At 46.3% G+C, this 18,476-nt stretch overlaps 1 protein-coding gene across 3 annotated transcripts in view; it reads left to right on the forward strand.

The window, feature by feature from the left end:
* Positions 1 to 18,069, forward strand: part of arhgef10 (Rho guanine nucleotide exchange factor (GEF) 10) — a 45,574-nt gene extending 27,505 nt beyond the window's left edge. For all 3 annotated transcript variants that reach the window (XM_082517202.1, XM_082517201.1, XM_082517203.1), the window contains 9 exons: positions 46 to 167; positions 2,491 to 2,577; positions 3,268 to 3,494; positions 3,584 to 3,741; positions 6,187 to 6,329; positions 7,579 to 7,753; positions 15,632 to 15,754; positions 16,728 to 17,222; positions 17,306 to 18,069. In XM_082517202.1, the coding sequence (XP_082373328.1) occupies positions 46 to 167; positions 2,491 to 2,577; positions 3,268 to 3,494; positions 3,584 to 3,741; positions 6,187 to 6,329; positions 7,579 to 7,753; positions 15,632 to 15,754; positions 16,728 to 17,209 (1,517 nt within the window). In that variant the 3' untranslated portion in view covers positions 17,210 to 17,222; positions 17,306 to 18,069. The remainder of the gene's footprint in view (positions 1 to 45; positions 168 to 2,490; positions 2,578 to 3,267; positions 3,495 to 3,583; positions 3,742 to 6,186; positions 6,330 to 7,578; positions 7,754 to 15,631; positions 15,755 to 16,727; positions 17,223 to 17,305) is intronic.
* The last annotated feature ends 407 nt before the right edge of the window (positions 18,070 to 18,476 follow it).

Below are 18,476 nucleotides of genomic sequence, written 5' to 3' on the forward strand. Positions count from 1 at the left end.
CTGCGTGGTTCACATCATTGAACTGTGTGTGTGTGTGTGTGTCAGAGGAGGACAATGTGCAGGGCTGGTTCTTTGCAGAGGATGATGGAAATCAAATGAAGAAGCAGAAACACCCCCTGCTGCTTCGACAAATGCCCGTGGTCATGTCCAAACTGCAGGAGTTTAAGGTGAGGCGCTTTGTTTTCTTTCCCCTTCGATCATCTGCGCAGCGACTCGGTGGATCAGTTGGTTCGAGCTGTGTCACAATGATGCCACATAACTGTGGCAGGTGTAGTTCACAGGTACCACAGGCCACACTGAAGTAATACGGTGTTTCTTGCAGCGCTGGCTAAAATAATCTCACCTGACCGAATGGATTAGAGGTCGTTTTATTTTGGTCGTGTTAGTTCACTCAGTGAAAAATAGCACACTGCATGTGATTGTGGTGTTCACTGATTTGCTGCTGGTGTGAAAATAGCAGTTAATCTTTTCATTTATCTATAAATATGTGATATTGCAGCAAGAGTAGAAAATGAAGCTAAAAAGTTGTAGCTTGTAAACGTTCATACCTTCTGACTTAGTCTTCAGTGTCAGGGCTCAGTTTGGATGCAACAGCCAATAAGGTGGAAGAATCACTCAAAGTATGAGTTCACCTTCTTAATATTATAAAAACACTTTACCTGGTGTTGTCTGTCATTGATTGACCAGCTGGATCAATAATACTGTAAATACATGATTATCTGCTCAGGAAGCAGACACATAAATCCCTCTGTGTGAGTCAACTTGAGAAATTAGCTCAAAGATGTCATGACTGGTTTTTTCCCACTGTGGTGGAACAACGCTGTGGTCGTCATTTTGAAACACAGTTTTCCTGTTTTGAAGAATTCCTCTGCAGCGTCATCAGATTTATTTAAACTTCTCTTACTACAATTCAACTGCTCAGAGCAAAGTTTAATTACACTTGACTTGTGATGAATTTTTGGTGGGAAAAAGCAGTAATCTGGGACGTCTAATTCACCGCTCACACACCGCGACGCCGTCACAGACGGCCGTGTGGCAGGCAGGATTTGGACACAAATGCTGGACACGGGAGACAGGAAATGAACGCTGCTCTCAACAAAACACAACACAAAGGCTGGCCAGAAACAAGGAATCCAAAATCCAGGGACACGCACAGCGATGAGGGATGAGGGCAGACCGGAGACACCTGGGAGGACGGCTGAGCCTCACCGAGAGAACGAAAAAGGAAACTAAACCCAAAGCAGACAAAAGACTAACAAATGGGAAGCAACTGAATTTGGGAAAAGAAATGCAGATTTGACACAGAGAGCACAGGAGGGTGGGAAAAATCTCAGGACGATACGAAGCTTTTTGAGTTCCCAGTTTTCTCGTATGTTGATGTCATTTTGTATCATGTTTTATGTTGTTGTTCACTTTGTTAACCGTGAGTTTATTCTATAGTGTCTACGTTGTTCTGTTTAGCACCTTGATTATTAGATTCCCTGTGTGTGTGTCTCTGTGTGTGTGTCTCTGTGTGTGTGTCTCTGTGTGTGTGTCTCTGTGTGTCTCTGTGTGTCTCTGTGTGTTTGTGTCTCTGTGTGTCTCTGTGTGTCTCTGTGTGTCTCTGTGTGTGTGTCTCTGTGTGTCTCTGTGTGTGTGTCTCTGTGTGTCTCTGTGTGTCTCTGTGTGTGTGTCTGTGTGTGTGTGTGTCTGTGTGTGTGTGTGTGTGTGTGTCTCTCTCTGTGTGTGTCTCTGTGACTGTCTCTGTGTCTCTGTGTGTGTCTGTCTGTGTGTGTCTCTGTGTCTGTCTGTGTGTGTGTGTGTGTGTGTGTCTCTGTCTCTGTATGTGTGTGTCTCTGTCTGTGTGTGTGTGTGTGTGTGTGTGTCTGTCTGTGTGTGTGTCTCTGTGACTGTCTCTGTGTCTCTGTGTGTGTCTGTCTGTGTGTGTCTCTGTGTCTGTCTGTGTGTGTGTGTGTGTGTGTGTCTCTGTCTCTGTATGTGTGTGTCTCTGTCTGTGTGTGTGTGTGTGTCTGTCTGTGTGTGTGTCTCTGTGTCTGTCTGTGTGTGTCTGTGTGTGTGTGTCTCTCTCTGTCTGTGTGTCTCTGTGGTGTGAGGTTTTGTTTCCCCTTCATGTTCCACCGTTTCCTGTTTTATTGTGAAAGTCTCGTGTGTCCATGTTCCGTGTGTTTAGTTCCGCTTCCCCTGCAGCGTCATGCTAATCCGTGTCAGCTGTGTTCCCCGTGTGTTCTCGCTTCCCTTGTTATCCTGTATATGTCAGCGTGGTTGTGTTTCTCGGTGTGTCCCAGTGTGTTTTTGTATGATTTTCCATTCAGCTAATAAAGCTGTGTTTTTTACACAGCCAGCTCATGACAAACACACTTTTTAAATGAACATGTCCTTACTCTTCAACACGTTCACGCTTGTTCTCAGGAGGACCTCGCGGAGACTGTCAAGTCATTTCTTTGTGAACGTGTCAGATAAACTCTGGTGTTTTTTCCTGTTCTGTGGCAGGTGGAGTGTGCTGTCCACAACCCGGAGCCCCACATCAACACAGACAGCACAGCAGACACTCCAGTGGTGGGACATGGATGTGTCTGGGTGAGACGCTTTGTTATGCACAATCCAGAAATGAAGTCATGAGTTAGCTTACCTAACCTACGACTGCACGCCAGGGTGGATGGAGGCTGAGCCGCGAACTGAAACTTGAGTGCTGCAGCACAAAGTCGCGTTAAGTGTGTCTCAGCTTGTGTTGCCAAATGGTCCTCCAGTCGTCTTATCTCCAGCAGGTGACAGTTTTTAACTTCGTCTCTGTGAGTCTGACTCTTAGGCCTGGCACAGAGCTTTGTCCACTATAATGCGTCAGCACAGCAGATGGTGGGTTTTTGCTGTGTGTGTCTTAAAACGTCTTCTTGAGAAAGACAATCTGGCTTTCAAAGTTATGACGTCAGTACTGAAGTTTTCTCCCGAAAGCAAACAATGGCTCTGCTAACCATGATAATCACAGCGAACGCAGCCTTTGCTCTGGCAGATATATAAACAGGGTGAGGTAATTAAACTGTTACTACAATAATCTGTAGTAAAGACTTTTAGATTTCAGGACTTCAACATGTTTTCCTCAGTACATTCAAACTGTCCTCGGCCGTATATTCTGCTGAACTACTGGGAGACTATTTTTAGTAAGCAGCTCTGCCAGAACTGGGCCAAATCATGTTCCTGCTAATAGCTTTGCACAGTTCAAGATGAAACAGATCATCTGTTAAACTGTAAGGTCTCTTTATCTTGGTCCAGGTTGCGAGTTGCACCAACCAGATGGGACAGATTGCCATAGTGGCCATGCAGAACTCCAGCCCTAAGGTGACCGAGTGTTTCAACGTGGAGTCCCGGATTCTCTGCATGGCGTACGTCCCAGCTGAGCAACGCGAGGAGAACGGCGAAAACGTCCCTGACGATAACCAAGTGTCCTCGGCGAAGGCCAGCGATGCCCCCAGCGTCTGCCTGGGCATGGAGGAGGGGAGGTGCAGATGCTTACAGAGTGAACTCACGAAGACGTGTCCCAGAATTGCATCGTGGAATATGATTATTCATATAATGTTATCTTTTTTAGCATCATTGTGTACAAGAGCAGCCAGCGGTCTAAGAAGGTGCGTCTACAGCATTTCTTCACCCCAGACAAGTCCACTGTCACCAGCCTGGTGTACAGGAAGCAGTGCCTGTACGCTGGGCTGGTCAGCGGCTCCGTGGCAATCTACTCCAGATCAAAAGGTGTGTGTTTCACCTGTCCTGGGGCGGGACTTCTCAAATTGTGTAAAACTTTGTTCACTGATACTTCTAAGTAGCTGTAAATGGATTTGGTGATGGCTGAATGTGACGTTTGTGCAAGACCTGCAGTTTGTGACTCAGTTTTGAATAACAGCACCGTGGAGACTCGGTGGCGAGGAAATCCCGGGGTAACTGTGAGGCTTGAGGTCAGAGGTCAGGGTCTCCTCTGCTGTACGTTGAGATTCTGTTTCCATTTGCTTGGTAGTCTTGGAGAAAGCTGTCTGTTTTCCAGCAGTGACCTATTTAACGTCTTCCCTCGCTGACGAGCAGCGATGAGCTGCTCTCTTCCCACAGCTTTGCACGTTCTCTCTTTTGTTCCGTCTCTTCTTGGCTTGCATAGCGGTGCAAACAGAGGGAGCATGAGCTTCTTTCTAATTCTGTCTCTGTTTCTTTCACATCAGATAGAGAATGAGTACAAATTTAGGCCCAACGGGAGGAACAGTCCTTGTGCTTCTTGGCTGCCAAATGTACGTGTGGGTATCACTGTACTGAGGCGTGTTTGATTCACCTCTGTGACTCAGTCGCTGCCCTGCATCGACCCAAACGACAGTAAACTCTTGCTGTTTTCTTGTGCTTGTGTGCACTGAGATAGAAGCAGTGATAGAAAGATTATGGATGATGGCCCGAGGACAGGAAACACGAGGAAAGCTATTCTCGCTGCCATGCTGCAGTTTCCCTGGAAGAAACACTCGGCGTGTGTGTAACTGCTCAGGAATTTCTTTTTTTGACTCCTCATTAGACTTTGTTTTCGTACGCAGCCGTTTCCCTTCGTTGTCCTCGCGTCAGTTACCAGGATGATGGTGCGCTGCCTGTTAGCGTTCATCGCCTCCTGTGTGTTAAAATGAATTCCCAGAAGCAAAGCCAGGCCCTCAGAGTTTGATATGTATGATTTCTACCCATCAGCAGCTCCGTCACTGTCTCAGGAACATGATGCTCGATGCTAAATCGATGACTCACCCTGCATACATTGGTGGGGAAACTGTTCCCCACACTCGTGTTGTAATGCTGCTCAAGTGCTTTGTCACGGTGACTGACTGCGCTTGTGCCTGATTAGCATTTAAATCAAACGTCCAGAGAAGCACAGAGCTTATGAGTTTATAATCTTTGATATAAACCTAAAAAAATCAAAGATTTTAAAAAGCAAACAGGTTGAAATGTTCTCGTCTTTAAAGCTGTCAGTGCTGAGCTGCTGTGCTGTGGAGTCGGCCTGGTCCAGCCGCAGTCACTTTCTGTCTGCGAGAGAGACGGAGGAAGGAGGCAGTGACTCAGCAAAGGTCACACGTCACAGACGGGTCTGTGACGTGTGCCTCCGTCACCCACTTTCTCCTGTCCACAGTGATATTTGTTAGAAGGCAAACGATGGGTTTGCTTCTGGAGCGTTCAGCGTTTGCTCGCGTGCACTCGTGCGCACACTTTGTTGTAGCTGACATTAACATGAGGAAATGCTTCATTTTAAGAAAGAAGAGCTGTGGGCAGACGCGCAGCAGAGAAGACTTACATAAGCCTGCAAGTTGGCACTGCTGTCTTTTCTTTTGCCTTTTTTCTCTCGTACACTCACCTACACAGCGTGACTATTACAGTAACATACGCCGAGCTCCTTCGGCGGAATATCACCTTATTTCCTGAGTCTTTCTGAGGCACCCTCACCGCCTCTGAAACACCATCCCTCTCCCTTCAATAGCTGCCTTTGTGCTTCTGTTAAACAAACAATATCGGCGAGGCGGCCTCAGTCGCTTCCTGGTCTAGATTAGCCGAGGGAATGTGGAATCTGGACTGGTGGAGGCTCTCTGGATTCGCGTTCATTCGGAGGCTTTTGCATCAAATACTCTCAGACATGTTTACAAGTTCAATATTTGAATTTAGATGAAAGCAGAAGCGCTGCAGAAGTGCAAGCTGCTGATTTATGAAGCCACCGCGGGGGGTGTTTGACTGCAGCAGAGCTGGTGCTGTAGGTGCACATGTAGAACAGAGTGTGTAGGAGGTGTGTGTGGGACTCGGCGCAGCTCTGACTAATGCTCGCAGCCCATCTATATTCATAGTGAAGGATGGAGAAACCATCAATGGCCACTCTACCGGCAGGAGCAGTTACAGATGCAGACGACCTTTACAGATGACATTTATGAAGACAGACACACTATTATGGGATTGTTTATGGACTGTGCAATGTTCTTCTTAACCACTAAAAGAAGAATAGGTCTCGGTTTATGGTCCCTATGATAAATAAATAAATGTAGCTGCAATAAATCTTAAGGCGGGTCGGTCGTTTCACTTTACTTGTTGTGCAGTTTAACCGACTTCAGATGTTTAGATGTTTGGATGTGTGCGTCCTGCGTTTGTGCGTAGCTTGTGTGGAGTGAGTTTAACTGACTGTTGCGTTGCTTCTCACAGATGGATCGTGGAACAGCGACAAGCCCAAGTTACTGAAGCTGGGAGTGCTCCCTGTGAAGGCCATGCTAGCTGTGGAGGAGCACCTCTGGGCCTCGTCGGGTGGGCAGGTCTTCATCATCAGCACCCACGCACACTCTGTAGAGGTATGTCGCCCAGGCTTCTCTTACAGTAGTAACACATGTCCATCAGAAACGGGCAGATAGACTCTGTGTGGAGGAAACAAAGCTTCCTGTCTGCGTCTCTGCCCCAGCCCGCCTCGTATCGCTCTGTCATGTTTGTGGGAAATCTGAGTCGCTCTTTAGAGTCTGTGTCTCTAGAAAATAAATAAGTTAGTAGTATCTGTGCCCGCCAGTAATGAAAGAAAAACCATCATGTCTAAATGTTTAATACCGTTCCCAGTACTTTCCCTCCCGAGTCCGGGAATATGAATGGTGCTCCGTGTGTGTCCCGGTCGGATTCAGGGAATGGAAGCGCCTGCTGCGGATCCAGGAATAGTAACTTTCCTCTGACATGCACTCACTCATAATCAGTTTAGCCTCATTAAGCTCATTATGTCGGCCCACCTGCCTGCATGGCTCTCTGTTCCTCACTGCACACTTACACTTTGTCCACAGAGGTAACTAAAAGTCAGACGGAGCAGCAGAAGCACTGAGCTTCTAAAACTTTAATCATCTGATAAATATAAGATTAATCAAATCAAAACACAGAAGTCTATTTGCACGTTTCCTCATTTCCACATTTATCTAAAACACTGAATGAACTCTGCTTAGCCAAATACGAGCCTGCCCACACGGTGAGATTATGCAATCCACGCTGGTGGAATGGGTCTAGTTTATTGGTCTCTGTTCACAAAGACTCTGCAAATATTTAAAACGAATTTTTTTTTTTCAGCTCAATAACTGAAAGAAGGATCCAGAGTGAAGCAGACGTGCATGAAACGTATTTGTTTGCGACTGAAAGCATTTACAGCACAAATAATAACACGCCTTCGTGTGTCGGACAAATCGTTCTCTGGTGCTGTTGCGTGTAGTGAGCCTTGGTTTTGCACCTGAAGCATAATCAGGCAGAGCTCTGCATGGGTGGGCTGCTGCAGCCAGTGTGAGGCAGACTTTCTGTGGGCTGAGTGCTGCTTTCTCCACTTCATAGTCACGCAGCCAACATGTGACAGCCTGTGCACTGTAAACAACAACAGCTTTGACCTGCTGAGACGTGTGAAATATATTCTCATAAAAAGCTTCTTGGCCTTTACGTCATGTAGACTGTGCTTAATTGAAATTAGTTATGGCGTCACGCGACGAATGCACGCCTGGTCTTCAGGTCTTCCCCTCGGTCTCAGTTCCAGTAAATTTGCAGTAGATAACGAGGAACTCGTGTCACCTTCTTCTCCTTCAGAGGCAGTTAGAGGCCCACCAAGATGAGGGCATGGTGGTGTCACACATGGTGGTGGCCGGGGTGGGCATATGGATTGCCTTCAGCTCTGGTTCCACGCTGCGCCTCTTCCACACCGAAACCCTAGAGCACCTGCAGGACATCAACATCGCCACACCTGTCCACAGTATACTTCCAGGTAAGACATAATCTTCACTTTGAGACTGGCAAAGCATTTCAAATCCCCACAGACTATTAAATATTACAGTGGAAGGTTTGAAATTCAACTTGTTTCATGCATATTTTTAGATACAGTATCTTGCATGATTTTGCATAACTTGGGCTCGTATTCCCCCGACTTGAGCACGGATCAGCTTTAAACTGTTTTTTAAATAATAATTTAAGTCTTATATAAAGTTAATAACTTTAACTTTTCAAGTCTATTTGGGGTTTTATTGGTGACCACCAATAAAACCTAGCTGGGACCTTCCTCTTCCATCTGTCACTATCCAATGAAAACTTGAACAGCACATGTTGCATGCAGCTAATGTGCTGCTTAAACTGCTGCTCTGCTTCTTTTCTTTGCTTTCTTCTACGCAGTGACCAGTGAATGTTACATTTTGTACTATATTCAGAGACTTTAAGAAGCCCCGCCTTGCCGCGTGGTTTGATTGTGATTCTCAGGCTCGCCACCTTTACCACAGTGAGAACTGCTCCCCGTGTGTTCAGCATCACTCGGTAATGTGAGTTTGCCTGACAAAATCTGCCGATTTCTAATCTTGTGACCATCCCATCAGATATATTTGCTCCAGCCCAGCCCAGCAGCCGCGGCCTGTGATACATGCCCCGTCACCTCGCATCACCACGCTCGGTGTCTTCCACTTATTAGCAAACATCGCTGCAGGCAGCTTCTGTTTGTGACACTCCTTTTTCCAAAAGCTCCTTAGTCTAAACAAGGAAACAGAAACCTCTCAGTTTGTCTGCTCATGGTGCCGCATAAAAACACTTTGGACTTTGTCAAGTTGATTTTAAGGCAGCTTTGTGTGTTAAAAGGAAATCCAGGCCATATCTAAACGCTTTAAAAACAAATAAAGGATCATCCTTTTAATAAGTCACACGATCGTGACGTCACATTTACATACAGCACATGGTGTATCTGTGGCTGAGCTGCTGCTTGAGCCAGTTGCTGATCCCGAACTGAAGAGTTTGCTTTGACTCGCCCCACAACTCAAACTTACAGCTAAATCCTGAGTAATCAGAATACTTTGAACTTCAACATGACCATGGCAAATACAATCAAAGGCAGCTGCTTTGACAGAAACATGATGGAGTAAATCTTTGCACTTTAGATTAAATGCAACTATGAGGGAGTGTCATGAAGAGTGAGTAGAGTTATTGTGTGGTTCCACCACAGCACTGCAGACTGAACCACTCCTTCACATGCTGTGAATCTGCAGCTTTATCATTGTGATTCCCATAAAACATAAAAAATGAAACCCTAGGTAGGGCCACAATATCTTAAGACCATAAAAATACCAAAAGAAAGCTTTATACACACACAGGTTTGTGAATGCAGACACATGCAGCGTGTTCCAGAGAACAGAAAGCGCCCTCGGCACGCTGAGATCTAATCCTGGGTGCAGTTCAAAGACCTGCAGCTGATGACCTGAGCGGTCTTAATGGTTCTAAATGAGCCGTGCTTCATGCACAGTTTGTCCACAGTTGAGCGCAGAGTTTTTATAGCAGAGCAAATATTTGTTCAGCAACTTGTATCAAAGAAAACAGGAGTTACAGTTATTGTGCGTGTGTCACAGAAACAAATGAGTTTGCATCACTCCCAACACACCTTTGAGTGAGTCTACTGTACGTGTCCTGTAGCAAGGAAGCTTTGTGACTGACGAAGGCTGTCCTTACCTTCGGTGACGTTCTGCTGCAGATGTGTTTGAGGCAGACGTTGCTGCTGATGATGTCGAGGTCAGATGAAATCATCTCTGCGTGCCGCAGTCATCAGTGACCTGCTTCTTCGACTCTTGTAATCTGCTGCGTTATGTCAGCGTGACCCAAAAACACACAGCCTCAAAGAATGATGGGAGCTGTTGTTGTGGGCTGCGAAGTCGGGATTTATCCGGTCCAATCAGAACAGTTTTCAGCCACTTTTTCCCTCCTTTGTCCTGAGAAACACCGACAGCCGCGGGCTGAAAGTTTTTTAGAAATGTTGACAGTCAGGCTTCCTTTTAGAACTGCATGTTCCACCTTTTGTGTTGTTTTTGTGAATCCACCTGTCTGCGTTTACTCCTCAGCTTCAGCATTGGTGGTGTTACTGAGCCCGTGTGCGTTTAGTCCTGGGACCTGATTTTTCTATCATGGCTAAAATGTTGTGATATTTCTCTGAACAGCATCCAACCTTGGAGTTTGCATGTTCTCCCCGTGTTCACGTGGGTTCTCCCCGGGTCCTGCAGCTTCCTCCCACAGTCCAAAGATGTGCAATTGGTGGGGTTAGGCTAACTGGAAACACTAAATTGCCCACATGTGTGAATCTGGGAGTGAATGTGAGTGCGACTAGTTGTCTCCGGTCTGTGTGTTAGCCCTGCAACAGACTGGTGACCTGTCCAGGGTGGACCCCGCCTCTCACTCTAAGACAGCTGGGATAGGCTCCAGCGACCCTGAAAAGGATGGATGGCATCCAACCTCTTCTTCCACTGACGGCGTGTTCTGTGATTAGCAGGTGATCATGCTATGTTGTAGCCAAAGTGAGCACCTGAACACACACAGCAGGAGGCAGGTACACATACAAGGATGAACTTTATTTCTGAAATGCCCAAAAGAACAAACTCGTTGAACAAACTGCAGAAATGCAATAACAAAGAACATCTGAAGTTGGCACGAAACCTTCACGAAGACAAATCGTGACACAAAGAAAAATACACAAATGACACAACAAGCCAATCAAAGGAGTAAAAACTGAGATGGAGAAAGTTGGTGAGTGACTGCTGTGAAACATACAGCTGTGACACCGTCCACAGTTACTCTGTGCTGCGCTGCGTAACTGCATTTCTGCTCCATCATACTTCAGACAGAAATCAAAGCAGCTCACTGAAAACACTGAACTTAGAAAAACAAAGTGTACTCAAGGAAATCCCTAATCACAAATAACATTATCAGAGTGAGAGCCCCCCCTCACATTCAGTGTTAGGAGTGCTCATTATCTAACAGATGTAAATAATAAAAGCAGCCTGCTTCTGGACCTCACTATCCATATTAGCTAATGGAAGCCATGAAACCACAGAGGAAGCTGGTTGTGGGACAGACGGCAGCACATAAGCGCTTTCATCCTCTGGGCCTCGCCATTAAGAGCCGACTTCCTCTGATAAAAACCCGAGTCTCTGGCCTGTCAGCGAGCATTCAAATCGAGCTCTGCCGGCTTGTGTGGTCGCGACGTCCTTTTAATAAAGCAGTCACACGGAGGAGTTCACCTGTACTCCACTCTGTGTTTCGTGGCAGCATTTATCCCTGCAGGCTGCTGCTGGAGGACAGAGTGAAACCAAGAAATGTGCCGTTTCTGCACAAACTCTATTTGGAACGGTCAGCACGACGGCCGTCGATATTTTTAGACCGAGCGCTCATTCAGCTGCAATTCTGTCCATCCTGTAATGTTTATTTACAGAGTCGTCATAATGATATCAGCTTATCAGAAAGCAGGAAGTTCATTTTACTGTGAAAGGTCCTAATGCAATTTGGGCTTTTCTGCAGCTCAGAATGCAGGAGTGGAGATGGAATCGGGGCTGACTCGATCAAAGGAGCAGTGTTGAAAGTAGGACTTGCTCTAGGTGGGGTTATTCTCCTCATGTTCAAGCATGTTGGAGCAATTCTGCTGAGTCCCATCTTTGAACGGGAGCTCTTTACGCACGTCTGGCTAATGCGCTGTAATTGCATCATCTTTTTCCCTGTAACGTATACTGTAGCTCGTGTTTCTGAAAGAGATTTAAGGTAAGTAGTGGTAGTTTCCACACTGGGAAGCCTGCTCGAGTTTTATTCTGGATATTTTCATTTCAATGAGACAGATGAGAGGAGACGCTGCTGGACATAAAGTTTCTCTATAAAACCGTCTGAATATTGGACGAAGTCGGGTTCAGAATCCAGAATTTTCCTGTCAGCAGCCGTAAAATTTCAATTTTTTCTGTTATTTTCATAAACAAAGCGTTCCGTGAACTCTGATATACAGTGGGGCAAAAAAGTATTTAGTCAGCCACCGATTGTGCAAGTTCCCCCACTTAAAATGATGACAGAGGTCAGTAATTTGCACCAGAGGTACACTTCAACTGTGAGAGACAGAATGTGAAAAAAAAATCCATGAATTCACATGGTAGGATTTGTAAAGAATTTATTCGTAAATTAGGGTGGAAAATAAGTATTTGGTCACCTCAAACAAGGAAAATCTCTGGCTCTCACAGACCTGTAACGTCTTCTGTAAGAAACTTTTCTGTCCCCCACTCGTTACCTGTATGAATGGCACCTGTTTGAACTCATCATCTGTATAAAAGACACCTGTCCACAGCCTCAAACAGTCAGACTCCAAACTCCGCCATGGCCAAGACCAAAGAGCTTTCGAAGGACACCAGGAAAAGTATTGTAGACCTGCACCAGACTGGGAAGAGTGAATCTACAATAGGCAAGCAGCTTGGTGTGAAAAAATCAACTGTGGGAGCAATCATCAGAAAATGGAAGACATACAAGACCACTGATAATCTCCCTCGATCTGGGGCTCCACGCAAGATCTCATCCCGTGGGGTCAAAATGATCATGAGAACGGTGAGCAAAGATCCCAGAACCACACGGGGGGACCTGGTGAATGACCTGCAGAGAGCTGGGACCAAAGTAACAAAGGTCACCATCAGTAACACACTACAACGGCAGGGAATCAAATCCCGCAGTGCCAGACGTGTCCCGCTGCTGAAGCCAGTGCATGTCCAGGCCCGTCTGAAGTTTGCCAGAGAGCACATGGATGATACAGCAGAGGATTGGGAGAATGTCATGTGGTCAGATGAAACCAAAGTAGAACTTTTTGGTATAAACTCAACTCGTCGTGTTTGGAGGAAGAAGAATACTGAGTTGCATCCCAAGAACACCATACCTACTGTGAAGCATGGGGGTGGAAACATCATGCTATGGGGCTGTTTTTCTGCCAAGGGGACAGGACGACTGATCCGTGTTAAGGACAGAATGAATGGGGCCATGTATCGTGAGATTTTGAGCCAAAACCTCCTTCCATCAGTGAGAACTTTGAAGATGAAACGAGGCTGGGTCTTCCAACATGACAATGATCCAAAACACACCACCCGGGCAACAAAGGCGTGGCTCCGTAAGAAGCATTTGAAAGTCCTGGAGTGGCCTAGCCAGTCTCCAGACCTCAACCCCATAGAAAATCTGTGGCGGGAGTTGAAAGTCCGTGTTGCTCGGCGACAGCCCCAAAACATCACTGCTCTCGAGAAGATCTGCATGGAGGAATGGGCCAAAATACCAGCTACTGTGTGTGCAAACCTGGTAAAGACCTATAGTAAACGTTTGACCTCTGTTATTGCCAACAAAGGTTATGTTACAAAGTATTGAGTTGTATTTTTGTTATTGACCAAATACTTATTTTCCACCCTGATTTACGAATAAATTCTTTACAAATCCTACCATGTGGATTCATGGATTTTTTTTTCACATTCTGTCTCTCACAGTTGAAGTGTACCTCTGGTGCAAATTACTGACCTCTGTCATCATTTTAGGTGGGGGAACTTGCACAATCGGTGGCTGACTAAATACTTTTTTGCCCCACTGTATGTAAATGTTCCCTGTAGGAAAATTCCCCAGCTAATCGCTCGCATGGAGGCAATTATTTGTTATATTGCACGTTTTCTGAATTCTGTTTTTTCTTTTTTCATTACAGAAGTCAAATCCTAAAATCTACACTGCATGAACAAAAACCTGTTTTTGCCTGTCATGTCTCCCTGATCTGCTCGGGATTAAACATGTGAGCGGGCAGCTCGGTGCAGAGCTGCACCTCTTAAGTAAACTGGAATGTGAGAAGTAAAAAAGTGAAGGAAATATGGAAAAACCCAGTGAGAAGAGTGAATGGAGTTAGTGCTTGGTGAAAATGAGAGTAATATTTTTAGTAAACGTATCAAAGGGTGGTACTCCATCATGGGAGCAGGCTGCCTGTGATGATGTCTCAGAGGATGGTGGCGACTGGCTGGCTGCTGAGCTGAGGGACTAGCCTGCCTTTGTCTGCCGCTCGGTGACCTAAATAGGCAGCCATGCGTGGCCTATTGGCAGGCAAACATTGGGGGGGGGGGGGGGGGTAAATAACACCTTCAGTTCTTCTCGTTTGTGTGCCACTGTTTTTTTGTTTTGTTTGTTTTGCACAAACTGCTGAATAAAGACGCACATTTCAGATCTGAAAGGCCCGAGTGGACAGGAGAAAACTGTGCAGCTGAACATGAAACAGCTCCTGTTATAACTTGTCTTAATCTGTTCTTCTCTTTGGCAGGATGCTAGACTAGCACTGAAATTAAGGGATTATTTGTGTTGATAAGCTGTAAATGATAATATGTGTGTCCCACATTACCTTCTAGCTAATGGTTTGTGGCCATTTTTAAGCCTTTCTATCATCACGTCCTTTGAATGTCTCTGCCAATAGAGAGAAACTGTAATTATGACTTCTCGTTTAGATTCACCACAGGTCTAAAATTAATGTCTCCAGATCTTTGGCTAACAATCACAGACCTACAGACTGATGACTGCAGGTATGAATCAGACCAAACCTGCCTTCAGCATTTCAGGGTGCGCGATAGAAGAAGTTGACGCTGCTGTTACTCACAATGTGCTGATCGGAGTTCTTTCCAGGCTGAAAGACTGATGCAGGGTGTTTTTGCAGTGTTTGGGATTTACTCCGGCGTCCTGCTGCTGGTTGTCAAGACTAAGTGGCGATCAAAGAAGTGCTCTGGTGAAGGATGAAGGCCAAAGCCTGGTCGTGTTGCCGTTCACTCCGGGTTTATTTTAGTTCACCCTCTGGGTGGGGAACTCCAAATATTATGAAAGAAGGAAGTTGAGCAAGACCCCCAACCGGCAGTCTGCGTGCTTCTGCTAACTCTGGACTCTCATTAGAAGCACATGTGGTAAGACGCAGGCCCAGTACCTGCCCGCATATCTGGCAGGATTCCGGGAAGTGTGGCAGCGTGGAGCGTGCGCCTCATGCGAGGGGTCAGCTCTAGTGGGGAGGGTCAGGCAGATAGACTGGCAGTAATTTTGGCTAAAGGCCCGAGAGGATTACTTTGAGGGAGGAAATTCAAGTCAAGCTGTTGCAGCAGTAATGACTCACGACAGTCTCGCCGCCCACATAGCAGGACTGGAAGAGTGTTTTTACAAAAACCCCAGATCCTTATTACAGTCATAAAAAATATGATAAATATGTCTGACTGCATTCACGGCACCAAGTGGAGATGTTCTGAGATGAGTTCCAGGTTCCACGTAATAAGTCACTTAACAAAGGCGGTGAATTTATTGCTGCTGAAAGGTTAACCGAACAATCGCAGCTTTTAGCCTGCAAAGTGGCCTCACAGCGATGTCTGTGACCGCAGGAAAGGTCGGCTCAGATTGTTCTATTGTAACCGCCCGAAGTTTTCTGAATAGAGGCAGAGCTCCTTCGCTAATTGCTGCATTACGCCTCACTCCTTCTGTTACGTAACACTTTTGTGTTTGTTTGTTTGACTCAAAGCGACTATAATAGTTCACTTACTCTGTTCAAATACTTGAAAAGAGCTGCTTTTATTTAGGCTCCTCTCTACGTTGCCCTGGAGACAAGTGAGCGTTGAACATGATGGCTGCAGAGATTTTGCCTCGTACCTCCCTCCCTGCTTTGCACTGTGGTTTGTTGTTATGCAGCCTGGTAAAGTGACCCTGTGACTGTGCGCTCGGTGTGGGAGGATGCGTTTGCTAAGCTGCGTCTCATTATAAACACCTATCTGTGGTTTTACTCCAGAAAGCATTCATTCATTTAGGTGTGACTAAACTGATGTTTCTGCCTTTTCTGTAGGGAACCAGAGAGTGTCGGTGAGCAGTCTGCTGGTTTGTCATGGTCTGCTGCTGGTAGGGACCAACCTGGGAGTGACTGTAGCGCTCTCTGTCCCCAGGCTGCAGGGCATCCCTAAAGTAACAGGTAACACTCTAACATCACTGCATGGTGGGTGTATGTGGGCAGCTGTTTGGACCTGTAGTGCACTGACTACAAAAGTTACATTGTGCAACTTTTGTCCTCATTTCTGCTGTGAGACATTAAAGGTGCAGTAATAGACCAACACTATAGTCCCAAAATGATTCAGTCAACCATTCAAGTTACTGAATTCAGGTGTTCCAGTCAATTCAATGGCACAGGTGTATAATCCAGTCATGAACTTTCCTCACCACTAAATGTTCCAGAGTCAGCTGTTAGTGGGATTATAGCAGACCTCCGAAGTTCATGTGGCCTTCATATTAGCTCAGGAACAGTGTTTCCATGGTGACCAAGACTTACATCACCAAGCGCAATGAAAGCATCGGATGCAGTGGAGTAAAGCACCGGATTCTAGAGCAGAGGAGACGTTTTCTCAAAGTGACGAATCACGCTTCTCCATCTGACAATCCAATGGACGAGTCTGTGTTTGAGGGTTGCCAGGGCAACGGTACTCATCTGACTGCACTGTGCCAAGTGTAGAGTTTGGTGGGGGGGGGGGGTTTCTAGCAGTGGGGCTCTGCCCCTTCGATCCAGTGAAAGGAACCCTTAATGCTTCAGCATACAAAGACACTTTGGACAACTGCATCCTCCCAACTTTGTGGGAGCAGTTTGGGGATGGCACGACTGCACACCAGTGCAGGTGTGGATGAACTTGACTGGGCCCACACAGGGTCCTGATAGAACGACTTTGGGATGAATTAGAAATTTTAAAAAATCCCATAAACACTCCCCAACCTTGTGGAAAGCCTTCCTAGAAGAGTTGAAGCTGTTACAGCTACAAAGGTTGGTTTGACATCACATTTAGAACGAGGTGTCACTCAGGTTCATAGTGTACTGTGGAGTGTACCTGCATCTATGATAAACAACATGTCCAGGTTCAAGTCTGAGATTAACTTTGAATGTTCGTGCCCGTTCTTAGGTCGGGGCATGGTGTCCTTACATGCTCACAGCGGACCGGTGAAGTTCCTCACCGCCGCCGCTGCAGTGTGTAACCAGCCGTCAGGCCCACTGCAGCCTGCAGAGTCAAAGGATGTGGAGAGCACCCAGCCTCCATCAGACTCAGCCCCGACCCCCTCGCAGGGACGAGGGGTGTGGCTGGGAGAGGCGGGCTGCACTGCCATGGCTCTCCAGGACTCCCTGTCCTCCTCGTCCTGTGGCTCGCTGGCTCCATCCCAGGGTTCGTTGGAGCACGGGCCTGAGGACGGGGCCCTTTATGATGTGCTCCACGACCCGGCCCATCACCAGAGAGGCCGCCGCTCAAGTAAGGTGGATGTCAGCTCTCTCTTGGTGGTCTCTGGAGGTCTGGGACACCGCAGGGTCAACAAGAAGACCAAGCAGTCTCGCCATGAGGACACCACCTCTACCATCATGATCTGGCAGATCCCCTTACTCAACATGTGACTCCAGCACCAAGGTGGGAGGTTAGCATTAGTCATCAGCAGGTAATGTCTACATGAAGTATAGAAAACCTTACATGTACCTTTTTGTTTTCCTCAGGTGAATCCAGAAGTGCTGCACACAACAAGGTCTACTGTTAACACTTGACAGAATATTTGGGATCAATCAAAGCAACTAAGTGTCTTATTTAAACTGGAACGGGACAAAGATCCGAAAAACCAGGAGGAAATGACAGCTACCGAAGGTCGTACTGAGGACGGACCTGTAACAGAAACAGTCGAGTGTTGGACGTTGCTCTGTAACCTAGCTAACACATTTCAGTGCTCTCCAGTGTTTCAGGTCCAACGTCTGGATCTGCAGTATTTAAATCAGTGTTGAAAAGAAATTAGGAGATAACAAGCGGCGGTCCAGACTGCTTGAAGACGCGCGAGGTATCTGCTGTCACGTGAACGTTTGTTGTAAGGTTAGAGCTGGTGTGTGTGTGTGTGTGTGTGTGTGTGTGTGTGTGTGTGTGTCCTTATGGAAACGATTTCCTCTTGTACCATCTCTGATGCTCAGACTATTATGTTAACAGAGAAAAGGGATTTTTAAAAAGGTAAACTTCAGATGAATAAAGAGTTTGTGAAGGCCTGATGAGGATCCCTGCTGGCCAGGTTTCTGTTCTTAAAGGGAGGAAAGACTTGCTGCCAACACCACAGATTTTCTTCTTTTTGTTTTTTACCCTAATTCACTTTTTTCTGGCATAACAATGTTTTAAGAAAATATATATAAAAGATTTATACTTTTCTCGTGCCTTTTATGTAATTATGTTTATTAACAAATCTATAAACGTTGTTTTATTGAGTAAACTTTTTTCCTTTGAAGTTTAGTGGAGATTTGTCACTTGTTCAGGTTTACAGAGGAGCACACTAACACACAGGCGGTCACATGGTGGTGAAGACATACAGTGTGCGAGACGACTCGGAGACGATCAGAGGGCCAAAGGGTGTCGGCGTGCCTCTGTGCTCGACTCTAACCTTGCACTGCGCTGTGATTGTGTGCAGCTATCGGTACATGCCAGGACTAGCAATGTGCCTGAGGGGCGGCAGGAACTGAGCCTGATGCAGCTCTTCCGGGATTTCTCCTGCTGCGGAGCAGAGAGGGTCAAGGCACTTTCTCTCATAACGCCCACGTCCACCATTGCACAACCAGGTTTCACTATGAGTTCTAACAAAAATAGACATTTGGACATGTTCCCACAATCCTCAGCAGCCCGGCCTGATTGCTAATA

The sequence above is a fragment of the Aulonocara stuartgranti genome (genome assembly GCF_965226115.1).
Source record: "Aulonocara stuartgranti genome assembly, chromosome: 19".
NCBI lineage: Eukaryota > Metazoa > Chordata > Actinopteri > Cichliformes > Cichlidae > Aulonocara > Aulonocara stuartgranti.